The 17,260-nt window shown below is 39.9% G+C and overlaps 1 protein-coding gene across 1 annotated transcript; it reads right to left on the minus strand.

The window, feature by feature from the left end:
- Positions 1-5,735: 5,735 nt before the first annotated feature.
- LOC131220704 (pyruvate dehydrogenase E1 component subunit beta-like) lies at positions 5,736-15,409 on the minus strand. The gene is made up of 4 exons (XM_058215498.1): positions 15,055-15,409; positions 14,863-14,963; positions 14,689-14,732; positions 5,736-7,000 (listed from the first exon to the last, which is right to left on the minus strand). The coding sequence occupies exons 1-4, from the start codon at positions 15,164-15,166 to the stop codon at positions 6,028-6,030; spliced, it is 1,230 nt and encodes a 409-aa protein (XP_058071481.1). The 5' UTR covers positions 15,167-15,409; the 3' UTR covers positions 5,736-6,027.
- Between the last annotated feature and the right edge of the window lie 1,851 nt (positions 15,410-17,260).

The following is a 17,260-nucleotide window of genomic DNA, read 5'->3' on the forward strand; positions in this document are numbered from 1 at the left end:
GGTTTGTTCGAATAGGTAAAACTCTATCTCTTATAATTTATTCTTTTATATTGTATCACTTCACTTTCTGCCATGGTTTTTTTTTTTTTAAAGAGTTTTTCCACTTAAATTTGGATTGCTCTTGTTTGGACTTCTTGTGCAATTGCGTGCGTGTACTTTTCTTGATTCATCTTTGTGTGCTTCTATGGTTCCCCGGTGGTAATTTCAATTCCTACCCCATTGTAAATGCAGAGATGGGAGTTATTATTACTTAATAAAGCACACTTTTATAAAAAGTGAATTCCAATCAAAGCTCATTGCATGCACATATGTCAGAAACAGGTCCTATGCTTGGCACTGCCAATTTTCATTAGGCCATAACAGGGGTTATAAGAGATTTTAGGGACAATTGGTGCCTACTTTGTATATATTAATGAGAACTCAAAAGCATTTAATATGGTCCATATGAAATCCATTCAAATTCAGATGGGACATCTGTCCATATGACAGTCACAGGCTCAGTCTTAAGCAGTTACCTATATATGACCCCAACGAAAATGAAAGCGTCATGAGTTCTATACAGATTGAAGGGTCATTCATACACACAAAAGGAAAACGTTCCCAGACTAATGTAGAGAAAGCTCTGGAATGTAGGAAGTATGAGGAAAGCAATGCTTGGATGTTAGCACTGGTGATTGAAGAAGGCTCCAAAAGCTTGGATCAGGGATAGATGCCATCTATTGACAAGTGTTCAATCATCCAAACTATGCGGGAGACGGTAACACCAGGGCCACACAGTCCACAACCCACAATTGAGAGGCTGTATTCCCATTTCCCATTGAAGAAAATATTAAAACATAAGAGATGGTATCATCACTGAAATTTATGGACCATGACGAACCACATGATGTCTCCTCCCTCTCTTTCTCACATTATAATAACCCCAAAATTCAAAATTTGTAAACCATAAGGAGACTGCCCATTTTCTAACTTTTAACAAAAAATAAAAATAAAAATATTGGATGACGTCGACCACCACCGTGTGCTTCCACCACTATTTAATTAAATGACGGCACACATGCACGTCAGTCCAGATCATGGGTTCCATCATGAATGGGTCATAGACTGAAAATCACATTAATGTCCAGCAGCTTGGAGACCATCATGTGAAGAGCTAATTAAAGAAAATAGTAAATATGCAATATCAAACGGCTAGCTAGGATAATCCGATCAGCACAACAATCGCATTATGCTCCATTTACAGCAGGTCCCACGACTCGACTTTTAAATTTGTGGTACATATGAATCCACTTGCTTTTTATTCATCAGATGATTCTGTGTCAATTAATAAATGATAGTGAATGCACACTGTAGTGTAGAGCATTTTAGAATTCAGGTGTTTTGTGCATATATATATTCTTTTAATTATGGGCACTTCTCTCCATCTCTCTAATTAGGATTGATTAATACCAATAAAGAACAACTTCACCTTTCATCCTAACATATACCAAACTCCCTCCTAACAATGACCCGTTTGGCATACTTCATCTCATTTTGATTTCTGATTAGCTAAATGAAATTATTTAATAGAGATCATGATCATTAATTCAAAATTATAATTAAATAAAATGAGATTAACTCATTTTCAAGTGTCCACCAAACAGGCCCTGAGGCTTTCCTTTGCACAACCCTTTATTTATTTATTTCAAAAAATTTGCAGTAAAACTAGTGTCTATGCCACACATGTGGCAGCATTGCATATGGGTGTGAAATCTAATCCATCCGTCAGGGTGGTACAACCATCTACTTGTTTTCCAAAAACTAAAAAATGATCCAATCAGCATGTGGGTCAATATTGGAAACAGGTGGATGTGTTAAGAAAACTTCAGCCGAGTTTTTTTAGAGCAGTACATTTGTTTACGAACGGTGACCCAATGACCACTGGATCAACTTGATTATTAGGCTAGGATATTAATATAGTGGTGCCATTCTGGTGGATGGATTGGATCTCGGACCTATCATACCATGCTAGCATTTGTGTGGTGATATAAATGAGCTTTATTGCACAAACAGGTGGGCTTATATAAGACCTTTGTTTTGCATTGCTTATACTTTATAACTAGCTTAGAAAGTTGTATGCTAATTGTTTTTTCACCTTTGGAGAGAGAGAGAGAGAGAGAGAGAGAGAGAGAGAGAGAGAGAGAGAGAGAGAGAGAGAGAGAGAGAGAGAGAGTGGCCACTCTCGCTTACTCCACTTCCATTGGATGGCTACAGCTCCATTGATGGCCTCTCCGTTCTGGGATAAGGTTAAAAAAAAATATATACAAGAGAGAGAAGAAAACCCAAAAAATAAAAAATAATAATAAAAATAATAAAAAATAAAAAATAAAATAAAAATCTAGTTTTCAAACATCTTAAGTGGGTCTGGCATTGACAAAACACCAAGCTATTTAAATAACCAAAAGAAATACTATTTTGTGCTTTACGTGTGGTCGGTCAAATACTAATATATTTTTGGCACCATTAACCTCAAATTACATGTGCATATGTACCTCTACATACTAACATATTCATATTCATTCATATATATCTATGATGGATATGAAGTATGATGTATGTTTTCCATCTTCATCTTAACAAGGAAAAAGTCATACATGGCCCACTTCAATTGTTAATTAAAGATATTGTGCTGAAGATTAGGCAAATGACCTCCTATAATCCTCCAAATTACATATGTTGGTGAGATTCCTTTATTGAAGAAGCAATGTAATGGATTTTAAATATTTTGGACAACTCCATTTCACTACGTGTGTACCAAACATCTCCCACATGCGCATTTTCACCTACAGTCGCCAAACAAGGTTTTAATTGTGCAAAGGATTTCGTCGTCGAAGCTCGGCCTGTGGAAGCCCAATGGGACAGAGCAGTAGCACATCAATGTCCCAGAGATGCCTATACTAGAAATGTTTGTGATTGGATATGCTCATTTCCAAATTAATATATAGTGAAAGCATCTGATTTTTATAATGAGTTTCCAAATTTCGAATAGTCTAATGTCCACAGGACTCAGATCAAACATAGACAAAGATTAGGTTATTCAGGTGAAATTGTCCAAAGGCCAGGGAAACGCATTTCGGGAAATGGCAGAGGATGCCAGATTTTGATTCTCTATGCCCCATTTACAGAATTCTAAATTGGGCCCACAATCAAACTGTAAGAAAGGGACCCTTTCAGTTACACTGGCTAGATAAAACAAACCCGGCCCGCACTCTCCGGGAATATCTGATGGTGCCCACCGGCTTCCGGCCAACAATGTGCCATGCCCATTGAATTTAACGAATAATACAGTGGGCACTAGTTTGTACGTGGCACAACGAGACTCGGCGGTCCCCTTTGGACATGAAGGAGATGCTTTTCAGTCCCCAATGTCAAAAGAGGGTGCCACGTGCCTCTCCCTCATTGGTCCCCGCCGTCCCACGTCATCTTCCTATATCCACCACTTATGCTGATGATGACCTCATTGCATGCCTCACCCACTTGATGACTCACGCCCACATTAGCTATAATAATATTACATTTCTCTAATCCATCACCTGAAAACACTAGTTAGAATAATGCAATCTGAGGCCCACCAGTGGAATCACATGTTAAAATACCATGGTTTACCTGCATGCTAACAATATCTTAAGCATTGTATATATATATATATATAAAATTTTAAAAATAAAAAATAAAAAATAAAAAAGAAGAAGAAGAAGAAGAAGAAGAAGAAGAAGCTAGAGAAAGCAATTAGAACCAAAGATGATGACATGTAAGAAAAATGAAAATGAATCAACCACTCATCCAATCTTGTTGGGAATTATATCTCCTCTGAAAATTCTGAATTGGGATAGATGCAAAGGGACGACGTTTTGAATGGCAAGCAATGCCGAAAGCAATGCCCATCATCATCCACATGGTTACTAGATAAGTAACCCCACTACCTAGTTGTCTGAATGATTGAATGCAACCAGGCATGGCCCATGTCCATCCATGAACAATTTCACTTGCACATGACTGCCATCCATCCATCCATGCTTGTGAAAGCTTGAAAACGCATCTCCACCTGACAGATTCACATGCTATCTGCAAGTGCCTGGTAACTAATTTGCAGGAAGAACAAACGTTGCTGCCTCAATTTATGACAGATTAGCAGAATGTGTCCCCACTTATCTGAAATGGGATGTGATCCGTCGCAGTCGATCGGGTAAACTAACATGGAAATGTCATGGTGCAGCTGCTGCAATAACTGAGCGTGCAGTTTGCTGACCAGAAATGTGGGCCCTATTGATTGATAATCCAAAATGGTGATCTTACATTCCACCCCACCAAATACTCCATATTAGATGATGACCAATAAATAGACAATGGTCAAAAACCATATTCAATGGGGAAAAAAAAAGGCTATAAGATCAATGGTTTGAATCTGCAAACCATGGGGACCACACTTAGGAAATACTATGCCTTAGCAGACTATGTTTGATGAATAATTCTGCCTGCAACTATGGATGGGTGGCTCAGATTACAACTCAAAAATAAGATTGTTACTCACAGTTACAATGAACAAAGCAGAAGTCTTAAAAGGACTCACCTTTGTTGTAATGCGTGTTAGGACTGGCTGCTAATTGGCCAAGTCAGGCCCAGCAAAGAAATTGAAAAGTAAATAAAAATAAGTCAATATCTAGGTTAGTTGTAAGCACTCCATAGCCCATAGATGTGCTAATAAGACCTAAATTGTCTAGGCACCAACAAAATAACAATGAACAGGCCAGCTAAAATAGGGCACATGCAGCTAGATCTTTCGACTCACATCATTTTTGGCATATGGCCCTTCGAGGGTAGAACCGAGGTCATGAAAGGTGCAGCTATATCTTTCGACTCTCGTCATTTTTGGCATACGGTTCATCAAGGGTAGAACCAAGATCATGAAAGGTCCGAATGTTTTTGAGTGCTTGGTTACTACAGCACACCAAAATTGATATGAATTGCAAGTGCACTTACATGGGCCCACCTAGGGCCTGGCAAGTTGCCATGCCTATGCCTCACATAAGGCGTGTGCTTAAGTGGCCAAGAAAGGAGAGTATTGTAGCAGAGTAATCACACTCAACGAAGTGGTTGAAAATGGAGACACTTGAGGCTAAACAGATAACATAGGTCCACAATCACTTGCAATTTGTAGCGGACAGTGCTCCAACTAGCAACGGAAGACACCTTTATAGGTAGAGAGTCTGGATTCCATAATCAGTTGAGATAGGACTGAAACAGTATGGGACTGTCGTAGGTAGAGAGTCTGGATCACATAATCATTCGAGAGAGGGCTGAAACAGTTATTCTAATGAGTTTCCAGCTCAGCTAGCGAGCTGGATGGATATCATGACCTTGTTCATTCATATAGAATCAAATGGAAATCTGAATAGAGAAGGAAAACGAAAGGATTCACCTATTTCCTTCATAGGACGCAAGACAGTAGAAGCACATAGGGAAATGGCCTACAAATGACAGCAATCCTAATTTTCTTATATTATTGGTACCTCCAATTCAATTAGAAATCACCTAAGAATTACACCAAAGAAGAGAAGTCCGAGAAAATAATAAAGAACATACAATCAATCAAATGACAAACATTTGCAGCTGGGTGCACTGGCAAAACTAGTAAACAATATTGAGCGCAATCATAAACCATCCAAGCTGTCCAATATGTTTACCTGCCCTGATCCTCAATCTAACGGGCCATTTGCCAGATTATTGCACCAATTCAAGGAAATCCATCCGCTATGTGCTGAATTGTCTTTATTTCAGAGGCGTATCTTTCCCTCCCAAGTTACAGGCTTTGATAATGGGTTGGGCACAGATTCTCTATAAAACTTAGAAGAGCAAATGAAATAAGAAAAGTTGCTAACAGTAATAATAACTTAAAATAACCTCAATCCCTGGCTCAAAATATTTAAATTCACAAAATGAGGGCAATCTAAGCACAAAAAAACTCTCTGCAAACACCACACCCAGCTGCTACTGACAGAGCTGCTCCACTGCCGCTACAATCTGTGGTGGCTGAACCACAGTCCACTCCTCCAGAGTTCCAGCATAAGGTGTTGGCACATCTTGCGATGATAGGCACATGATCGGGGCATCCAAGTAGTCCCAGAAATTCTCGATGATTGCTGCCCTGAGGCTGGCACCAATCCCACCTGTGCGCATGCACTCCTCCACTATCAGCACTCGGTGAGTCTTCTTGACCGAGTTCCCTATTGTGTACAGGTCAAATGGCTTAAGCGACCTGATGTCAATGATCTCAGGGTCATATCCCTTGTTCACCAGGGTCTTTGCTGCCTGCATTACGTGGTACCTCATGCGCGAGTAAGTGAGAATTGTCACATGCTCTCCTGGCCGCACCATCTCTGCCTCCTCCAGTGAGAGTACATACTCCTCATCAGGGATCCTCTCCTTGAGATTATACAGCAGCACGTGCTCAAACAGTATGACTGGGTTCTCACTCCTGATGGCTGCCTTCATCAGGCCCTTGGCATTGTAAGGAGTGGAACATGCAACCATCTGGAGTCCAGGGACTGACTGAAAGTAAGATTCCAAGCGCTGAGAGTGCTCAGCCCCCAGCTGACGCCCAACACCTCCTGGACCGCGGATGACAACTGGGATTGTGAATTGGCCACCAGAAGTGTAATGAAGCATGCCGCAGTTGTTGGAGATCTGATTGTAGGCCAACAAGAGGAAACCCATGTTCATGCCTTCAATGATCGGCCTCAGGCCGGTCATGGCTGCCCCTACAGCCATGCCCGTGAAAGAGTTCTCAGCAATGGGAGTGTCCAGCACCCTCAGATCGCCATACTTTGGGGCCAATCCTTTGGTCACCTTGTACGAGCCTCCATAGTGACCAACGTCTTCCCCCATGACGCATACTCGTGGATCTCTGTCCATCTCTTCTTCCAGGCCTTCACGCAGTGCTTCAAATAACAGGAGTTCATGCCTGAGGATAAAAGAAAGAGGAATCCATCATCCAGACTTGGTTGCAAACCGAATAAAATGTTGAAAGATAGGATGCATTTGATTCAACCAAAAGCCATGCAAAGATGGGGGATTGTCCACATTGAATTCTGAAGAAACGGTTATGAAAAGTATTGAGAACAACTCACAAGTATAACCATTCTAAAATATTTCCCTAACAATGCTCAAAGTTTGGTTCATGACCCAATTGGTACTATTCATTGTAAATACTACGTGATAGATCTAGGGTTCAAAATCTACGTAGATTCCGACTGTGGGTCATTTATGGTTTTATCCATACCCTTGCCTGAGTATCCAAATATTTGACTTTGAGTGCTCCATATTTTTTTAAGGATCCTAGTATCCAATTTAGCAAGTATCCTTGGTAAATAACAACAGATGCAAAAGAAAAAAGAGCATCTGATGATTTGGATCACACATAATTTAGTTGATGCACTCATATAGTTGGGCTTCTGATAGCCACAAGACAAGCTCCATACTTGGAATTAGGAGCAACAATAGAAACGAGGATGACCACAGAAACACATGGTGCAATCGATCATATGACATATAACTGATGCAGTCTAATTTAGTAGACATATACCACAGTTTCCATACGACTCAGGTCAACCAGGGATGACCACTGTCAACCCAGCAGTCATGTGCCTGGTCAGTGGATCAGGAAAACTAGTAAGGCCCCAGTTTGTGCAGAACACAGCCCAAGCTTCCCAAGTCAACTCAAGCATTGGTTGACTCAGCCTGGTCTCAAGGCTAGCCGATCTTATGATGCATCTAGGGACTCAACTGGGTCTCACATGTGAGAGAGAGAGAGAGAGAGAGAGAGAGAGAGAGAGAGAGAGAGAGATTAGAAGAATTTTCTAAATAATTTTTTTTTTGTTTTTCTTTGACAATGGAAATAGAGAAATCTCTCCAAAAAAAATGGAAATAGAGAAATTCGTTCAAGACCAGAATACTTTTCTAATATTTCTTTTTAGTATATATATTGTAATAACAATTACTTTTGGAAATTATTCTTGATATACCTGTTCTACCCACCAAGTCCCGAACAACCTGACCAGAAACTGTCCTGGGTTGAAATATATGATATGTATACACGATAATATCATTGTACTTGAAATAGCGAAAAAACAAACAAATGGAAGAGAACCGGCTCATGGGGTAAGGGCCTGTTTGCAAAGGGAGAGCTATTGGGATTTCCATATGAGACAATATCTGGAAAGTGAGCCATGTCAGCAGTGAATTTGTCATTCTCTGCAACCCCCAAATTGTGATGGTTCTGTCTCTGTCAGACTAAAAGGAAACCCCTTGCATTAGGAAGCTCCACCCCATAAAAGGGGGTTGCAGGAGTTGTCTTAAATTGTCTCACACCAAATTGAAGGTATCCAACTCAGATAGAAGATGCAAGAATCACACCTGTAAAGAAAGCCTAACAAGAAATATTCACCAACTCATTATGGGATGTCAGAAAATGTTTTATTAGGCCTTTGCAGTACATGCCACCTCACCAGGCAAGCTGCAGCAGAAAGATATCAACCTATGCCTGCATTCACTTGTCTATAAAGCAAAGACCTTTTTTCTATATTGTCTGGCCAAGGGTGGATGCTGCATGCCCTTTTGGTCCAGCAATTTCTCCATGTTGGATTCACGGCATGACAGCATGATAGCACAAGAACCAGGGAAGGAAGCCGATGAGAGTATACATTGTGAACACAAACCGCCATCAAAATCATTTCTTTATCAATAAACCCATTGAAATTATACAGTTAAGCGCAGCAAAACAGGCTCAAAGTACTTATTAGTCAGATCTATCGTGATACAATTTGTAAATAGAATGGCGAGCATATGCATATCAAATTGGATGGTTGCATTGAGTGAGTTCAAGAAGCTGTCATGGCTCCTTTAGCAGATAGGAAGCACCACTACGCAAATGGACTTAATGAATAGATGTAAGCAACCACTTACGAACCAATTAAAAAGGAGTCTGATGTCACTTGCCCATGGAGAATGATTCAGGAGCTGACAAGATGGTTATCCAAGTCCTGAGCAAAGGAGTCCATTGATATTCACAAATGCCAAATTGAGTACCATACAACTCAATATCAGGGTAAAAACCTGACAATTTGCAATATAAATCCTATGAATCTAGTAAAACAACTCGTAAGACAAAATTCAACTTTAACCCTCACAAAAACCACATGTACTCCTGTCAGAAAAGAACGAGCATATACTTCACAGATTTTCAATGGTTTTATAGTTAGTTTTGCCTCGGCATGGAGGCCCTGATGTGCAAGTTATATGTGCACTACAAATGCACCAGCCTAGGCATTTACATGATGAAAATAGTAATATTATCTTCACTTGCTCCAGACAGACTGGCACAGGCAATGCGCCAAAAGGAGAGGCTCTTAACCTTAGAGAATGGTTGAGATAACTCACTAAGAAGCAGGAAGGCCCAGTTAGTGTGGAAGGCGACTCTCTAAATGTCATCAATTAGGCAACCAAAGGTAACTCTTGTTTTCAATCAAATTAACATTCTTGCCCCAAGACCAAACATTCCATTTGCCCATGTTGGCATAGAGCCGCATGTGTTTGTAATGCAGGGGTGTTTTCACACCGGGCTCGAGTGGGGTTGCCGGTGGGATGCAGGGGCACACTCGGGGTGGGCGGCTCGCGTGAAGCGAGCCCCACCTGTGTGAGGCGGGTGGCTCATGTGAGGCGGTACCCATGTGATTTGGAGGCCACGAAGGGGGTTCGGCCGAGGTCCTAACCCATGAGATGTAGGGTCTAGGCTATGAGATAAAGGGATTGATTCGCCATGCTCTAACAATTCGAGCTTTTAGAGGAAGTGGTTAATTGTCCTGCATCAGTTTGCCAGCAGGTTAGCTATCCTCTCCCGTGGTTGGGACCTTGTTCTCCCCTTCTTGACGTTCATGAGTGATTGACGTGTTTCAAGTTAGCAAATCCAACAACACTCAATGCACATGGGTGCCTTAAATAGGGCCACAGGTGATTGCTGACTGCATGCAAGTCGAGTATGGAAATGCCCCAACCCCACCACCCCCCTTTCCTTTTCAGATTTATGGAAACGGCCTCTTCAAAGCTCGTGAGATGCCAGATTGTGTAAGGAGCATATCAAGGATCTGATTTCTAAGAACAAATATTTTAAGGGTTCCAAACTGTATATTATAAATTCATTGCGAAAATCTAAAAGCAACAAACCAAAACAGACTAATAAACCAAAGAATTTAAATGCAACAAACAACTGGAAGGGATACGGTGAACAGTGACAACTTGTTGGGAGTCATCTTTCGATCTTGATACAACTCTTATGAGATAAGTTAGGATAACCTAATGCATGTACAAGTCAGGTGTGATGACAATTGTGAGCGGATTTCGTAAGAGAGAGAGAGAGAGAGAGAGAGAGAGAGGGGAGGGGGGCATTGTAAGAGAGTTACTGTAGAGATTCTTTTCTTGTTAAGTTGAAATATTGTTTCCACTCATTCACCTTCTCCAATAAGTTATGAATAAGAGTTCTTATGTAATGCAGGCCCACGCCCCACCACAAGGTCCAACATGTGCTGATTTTGGACTATTTATTTATAGATTTGGGGTCCAAATATTAAGATGTGCAATTTACTGTTTGTGGAAAATATAGGGGCAGATTTAAACATGTGATTGAAGATACAAGGAGATATGATAATCAAGGTATTGCATATCCGTTACGATACGCCCGTAAAGGCCGATACGTATAGGTAACGGCCATGACTGTTACGCGATACTGGGGTTAAACAGGGCAATTGGTTTTTTATAACCGTATCGGCCGTTACAATGGCTGTAAAGGTTGTTACGGAGCATAATGATCATTACCCCCATAACGGTAAAGAAAAAGCCACTTTTTTCTACTTAAATCCATGTTCTCTTATTTTTTTTCACTTTTTTCATTCCAAAAACTTTCCTAAATCATTTTACAATAGATTTCGGTCACTCTTACTATAGTTTTTAATATTAAAACTATACATTGAAGTGATTTGAGCGAATATAAGCTCCGAGGGTCTTTTTTTTCAAAAAATTGAAAAAGTAGTATTTATGTTTTTTTTTTTTTTTTTTTAATAATGATTTCTAGTTCTAAAGCTTGATTGTGATGTGTAAACATTAGAGACATATATTCATGTTCACGAATTCACTAGACAGCCCGATACAACACTCTCATGAAAGAGTGGACCGTTACACTATCATAAACATGATCAAAACAAAAAATGAATACATATTTGGAATATTTACATTATTCTAAATTTTTTAAATATTTTTTTAGAATTTTTCAGGTAAAAGAAAATTTTCAACCGTTATGGGGTTCATAACAGCCGTTACGCCCCCGTTTCGGTAATGGTGGTGACCATTATGGCCACCGTTACCAATACGGAATACCTTAGTGATAATATATAGGGGCTAATTTGAAGATGTGATTGAAGAGTTGGAGCATTATTTCCTAGATTTACTTTTTCTATTAGGTTTTTACCATCTTAGGTAAATTCGATTGATTTGAATTAAATTATGATTAATTTGAAATCAATCTCTTAGTTGGGGAGATTCTCATTGAATATTCAGTTAAGCATTCCAAAATTTTAACTGTGAGTTTTCTTTATTACAAGAGAAGATAATTAATATCAATAAAATTCTCTCTCAACTCAATATTCTTGAGTGCACCCTTGTCCATTTCTTTACAATTTGGGTGTCGAGATCTCATTGACTCGATAACCAGGTTGCACCATTTTGGTATCAAAGTGGGTGATCACTAGGGAATCGCCAACTCTGCATTATCTCCTAATGCCTTCAAAGATGGTGACATAAGAAGAGTTTGTGCAAGTAATCCAATTGATCCATGCACTCAGAGAACTGGTAGATCAACTCACGCATGTTATAGGCAATCTCACTAATCAAGTGGGAGAGCTTTAATTTGTAAAGAATCTATAGACTGAAGTTGGAGCACATTGACACATAGGGGAAGGTCCCATCGAGGTCCTAACCAACGCCGAGCGACGCCAACTTACGAAGACACTAATGACCTTTGATTGTTGAAATTTGACAAGGAACTCGGACTTGAAGTAGAGATTTAGGAAATGATAAAGAGATCCATGGAGTCAAAGGAAAAGCTGACATTTGAAATGATCAATGCATTAACATTGGATATACACTTGAATTCACCAATGAATCAATTAACAAATCCAATCATAGCGACAGTCACATTGATAGACATGCAAATAGGTTTCAACACTCAAATTGAAGCACATTTGCAAAAGATAATTGTGGCATGAAAAATGGGGCAAATCTTTCAAGATCCCCAAAGAACTTTAGGGCCTGTTTGATTTTCTAAATACACAGGTAATTCAAGGTAAATGGGTAATAATTATTTACCTATGTATTTCTAGCTGGATTTCCAAGGTGACGTTGACCGCCACCTTTCATTTATAACACTCCTCACGTCACCCGAGGAGAAAAATGTTAAATTATGGGGCCCACCATAATGTGTGTGTCTTATCCACACCGTCCATCCCTTTAGCCAACTCATTTTAGGGCATGCAACAAAAAATGAGGCAGATCCAAAGATCAAGTGGACCACAATACAGGAAACAATGGAAATTGAACTCCTACCATTGAATGCTTCTTGAGGACTCCAAAAGTTTTGGATCTAACTGATATTTTTGTTTGCCCTTTATCCGTGACTGTGTGACCTTATGAACAGGTTGGACGACAACTAAACATCAATGTGGGCCCTAGGGAGAAAACAACTTTCAACCATTGATGTCTTAATAATCATTGTTCCCTAAGGTGTGGTCCACTTGAGCTTTTGATTTTCCTCATTTTTGGGTTCATGCCTTAAAATATATTTTTTTTAAAGGATGGATGGTGTGGATAACTCACGTATATCATGGTGGGGCCCACATATTTAAATCAGTAATAAAAGGTATTGTATGGACCGCTTTTCGAAACGTAATTCCCTGCTAATTTCAAACTAGTGGAGTAAGTAAAATGGACGTGTTTTCCGTGTATTTACCAGGGAAATTAAAAATCAAACAGCCCCTTAAAGTTACAACAAATAAGTTGGCACCCACAAAATCACAAGTGAAAGAGGCATCATTTACAGTGGACTCCAACAAAGGTTGTTCTCAGCCAATGCTTCGGATTGCACTACCAGCTTCCACAAAAGAAGAAGAAGATTTGTTGTAGAGGTAGTACAAGTCCAAAGGTTGAGATTGGTTTCCAACTTAAAGATGAGTTCTTTTAAAGCCAGGGAAAATTAATGCAGGCCTACGCCCCACTGCAGGGCCCAACATGTGTTGATGTTGGACTATTTATTTATAGATTTGGGGCCTAAACATCAAGATTTGCAATTTACTATTTGTAAAAAATATGAGGCTGATTTAAAGATGTGATTGAAGATATAAGAGCTAATTTGAAGATGTGATTGAAGATTTGGAGGAATATTTCCTAGATTTGCTTTTACTATTATTAGGCTTTCACCATCTCAAGTAGATTAGATTGATTTGAATTCGATTATGATTGATTTAAAATTAATCTCTTAGTTAGGGGATTCTCATTGAAGATTCTTTTAGAGTGTATAAGGCGGGGTTAGGCATTCTAAAAGTTTCTAAGTGCAAATTTTCTCAGTTATTGTAAGAGAAGAAGGTTTATATCAATAAAGTTCTCTCCCTCTCTACTCAAATATTCTTGTGAGTGTATTCTTGTCCATTTCTTTGCAATTCAGGTGGCGAGATCTCACTGACTCGATAACCGGGTTGCATCATTATGCTTAATGTTCTTTCATTGGAGTATAAACATTTTCTCCCATCATCCTTTATCTTCTTTAACATTGATTCCGTCCCACAATTGCACTACATGCTTACTGTGAGTTTTCTGAATTTCTACTGCTGAAAAAAGTCCACATATTTTTCTTTCTTTTGAAAGATTCAAAAACTTCATGCTGGCTAGCATGGATAGAACAATGAGACCTTAATCTACTTAGGGGTCATATGAATGTCTAGAAAATAGTGCCCATGGAAATGAATTCCATAAGTACAAACAAATTCTTGTTTGGGCCCCTGGAAATACTTGGAATGATTTCCTACTAGAATCCATTTCCACCAAAAGAGACAATTTGAAATTCCAAGGGAGGAGCTACCTTGCAGATTCCATGGTAATGAATTCGCTACCAACGGTCACATTTTCAAGTTCCCTCTACTGTGAATATGCACAGTGCAATTCCAATTCTCTCCCGGTATCCATACACAGTTCTAGGACTCCATTGAAGTGCATTAGCAGTACCCAAACATGACAAACAGAATGTTTTTCTGAGGGATTTTGTTCCTACAAGCAACAACACTATTATTGACAAGCACATCCCAAAAATGATTGCCCACGTGGGCTAAAGTACAAATCAAAATACAGTCCCACTGATTCAGAACTGATGCAGATGTAATTTTTCATATGAGGAACGAAAACGTGATCTTGAATCAGATAAGCTACTCAAACACCTACCTCTAATATAAATATGCATCAAATTGACATAGAGAGATAGGAAATTATACAGAAGACAAGGAAGACTTAAAAAAAGATGAAAGCACATGCAAAAGGATCTAGAAGAGCAGAGCTTACCCAGGTTTAGATGCAGATGCACTCGCCGGAGCATCAGCCTTGGCCTGCAAAAGTACCAAAAATCATCCAAATCGAGATGAGGAAAATGAATATATATATATATATATATATATATATATATATATATATTATATAAATGAAAAAATGAAAATGAAAAAGGTTGGAGACTTTAACTGCAACTGCATTGGTGATCGGCTTCCCAGTGCGAAGCCTCGGATTCCCAGGGCCGGAGAAGCTGGCATCCGATCTGACAACAAGAACACTCCCGCTCCTTCCTGAGAAGAGAAAAAAGAGAAATCATCAGATCAGATTGAGATGGGAAAAGGAGGGGGGGAGGAATCTCTTGAAGAAGAGAAAGAGAAGGACCCGGCAGTAGCTGCAGCGACTTGAAAGATCCAAGCTGGAATCTCTTGGAATTGAAAGAATCAGATGAAGAAAGAGCAGCTACAGCTCCAAATCCATGCAAAATCGCTGCCATTTCTGCAGAGAGAGAGAGAGAGAGAGAGAGACAGAAGGGGTTCTTGTGAGATGTATGTATATAAAAGAGTTGAAAGGCGGAGAGAACGAGAGAGAGCGTTTCTTCTTTCTTCTTCTTCTCCACGATTTTAGTGCACGCGCTTTCTCATTCTCTCTCCATCCAGTATCGATTTTTCATCCCTTTGCTTTGTTTGCATCGCCCCTCTTCGCCTCACTCCTCCCTTCCAACTGCTTTGCGTCTCATACATACACTCGCAGGATCTCCGCCGTTCATCATCACAAGAGTCGGTGGTCGTTGTTCGTTTTTTTCTCATACACCTGTGGCCCACTTAATGAATGGTCAAGATCCCCACCCATGCACCTCTTATTTGTTTTTATTTCTGCTACAAATACCCTCTTCAATCCGGGAGCCATCACTTGTGAGTCCCACTTGATGATTGCGTCAGATCCACACCGTCCATCGTCTTCTTCTCCTCATTCTCACCGTATATACCGAAAAATAGACCGATCTAAAACTGAGGTGGCTACAACGAAGGGAGTCTGTAAAAGCAATCCCTAAAACCATTAAGTTTACTTGGTGTGTCCCACCTGGGTATTATAATGTCCTTAATTTTTTTTGTGTGTCGCTTATTCCTGATTGGATGGCATATATCCATACCGTCGTTTTTATTGGTTGGGCGTCCTCTCCCAACTTCTCCCTTTAGTGTGCCCCACCCGAGTTTCCGTTATGAATGATTTTTTGCCACATGTCATAACATAAAACAATTAATTTATTAGATGGAATGGATCTAATTCATACATCACGTGGGCCCCAAAACATCCCCGTACCGCGCACTACCACGTGAAAGCGTACCCCACATGAATACATCCTCGCGCTCCTTTGATTTTGGAGGAACTATCTGATCCTCGAGTCGCAGATATGAGTGGTATCCTGGGGTCCTAGTTTGAAGTAGATGGGCCCATGAATGGTGCGATCCAGACCGCTGGTCTCCACTGTCAAGCTGCTAAATAACTATAGGGAATCTTTCGATGCGTGATGTTCATATCTAATAGTTCTTGGTTCTTGGTCCATATGCCCCTATCAACGGCCTGGATTAGACTAAACCCGAGGATGCTACCTATCCTCGGTTTTGTCACCGGAACACATCGGTCGCTTGTCACGGGCAACTGGCCGGGCTGGTACCCAACCCCGACCTACCTATTCATTGCAGGCAGCCTAGCACAACTACCCGCGTGTGTAGCGTTCGGATTCCCTACTTCCCCAGAGATGATCATATGACACGAATGTATAGATCTAGCCGTTCATCAGGCGTGGCCCCATCTTATATGTACATTCTTCTTGAAATAACTCTGGTCGAGTCATGAGGTGGGACACAGGTGTCGATTGGGACTGTTTACGGCTTTTAAAGTCTCCACACGTGTCACCGCACCTGATGCTTATTCCGCCCTGATTCCTGGCAACCGTACAACCGTCAATGGACAGCTGCTGTGGAAGTCAGCCCAAGATAAGTCCGTTTAAATTTTAGATCTGAAATTTACGCCCATCCCCGGACTCTGGGCTGGGCCTGAAAGTAAGGCCAAAGCCCATCTCAGGTAAACAGGCCTAGTCTTGGGCTGACGCCAGCCTTTGATAGAAAATCTGATTATTTTTTGGCCCAAATAAGTTAGGCTATGGGCTTAACACAAGCCTAACTTAGGACAGTCTTCACCAAAGAGGTTGTGGCCTCGTTTGTCACCGTGTATTTGGAATACCTAGATTGAAAATCTCCTAAATTTTAAATAACTTGGATTCAGATTTCTCTGATTGTGTTTTGCACCTGGATTTAAAATTCCCTATAATTCAAAAATAAACTATACAATTAAATCATGTAGCACCTTTGCATGAGTTTGAATTTATTTAATTAATAAATCAACTTTAATATCTCTAATTATTGTGTGTGTGTGTGTATAAATATATATATATATATATATATATATATATATATATCTCTAATTATTGTATATATATAATGTTTGATACAATTATTATAATAAGCCCAATGAAATACATTCTTTAACAAAAAATGATTAAAAAAAGTTAAGTCTCAAATGGACC

This window comes from Magnolia sinica, chromosome 12 (genome assembly GCF_029962835.1).
Source record: "Magnolia sinica isolate HGM2019 chromosome 12, MsV1, whole genome shotgun sequence".
Lineage (NCBI taxonomy): Eukaryota > Viridiplantae > Streptophyta > Magnoliopsida > Magnoliales > Magnoliaceae > Magnolia > Magnolia sinica.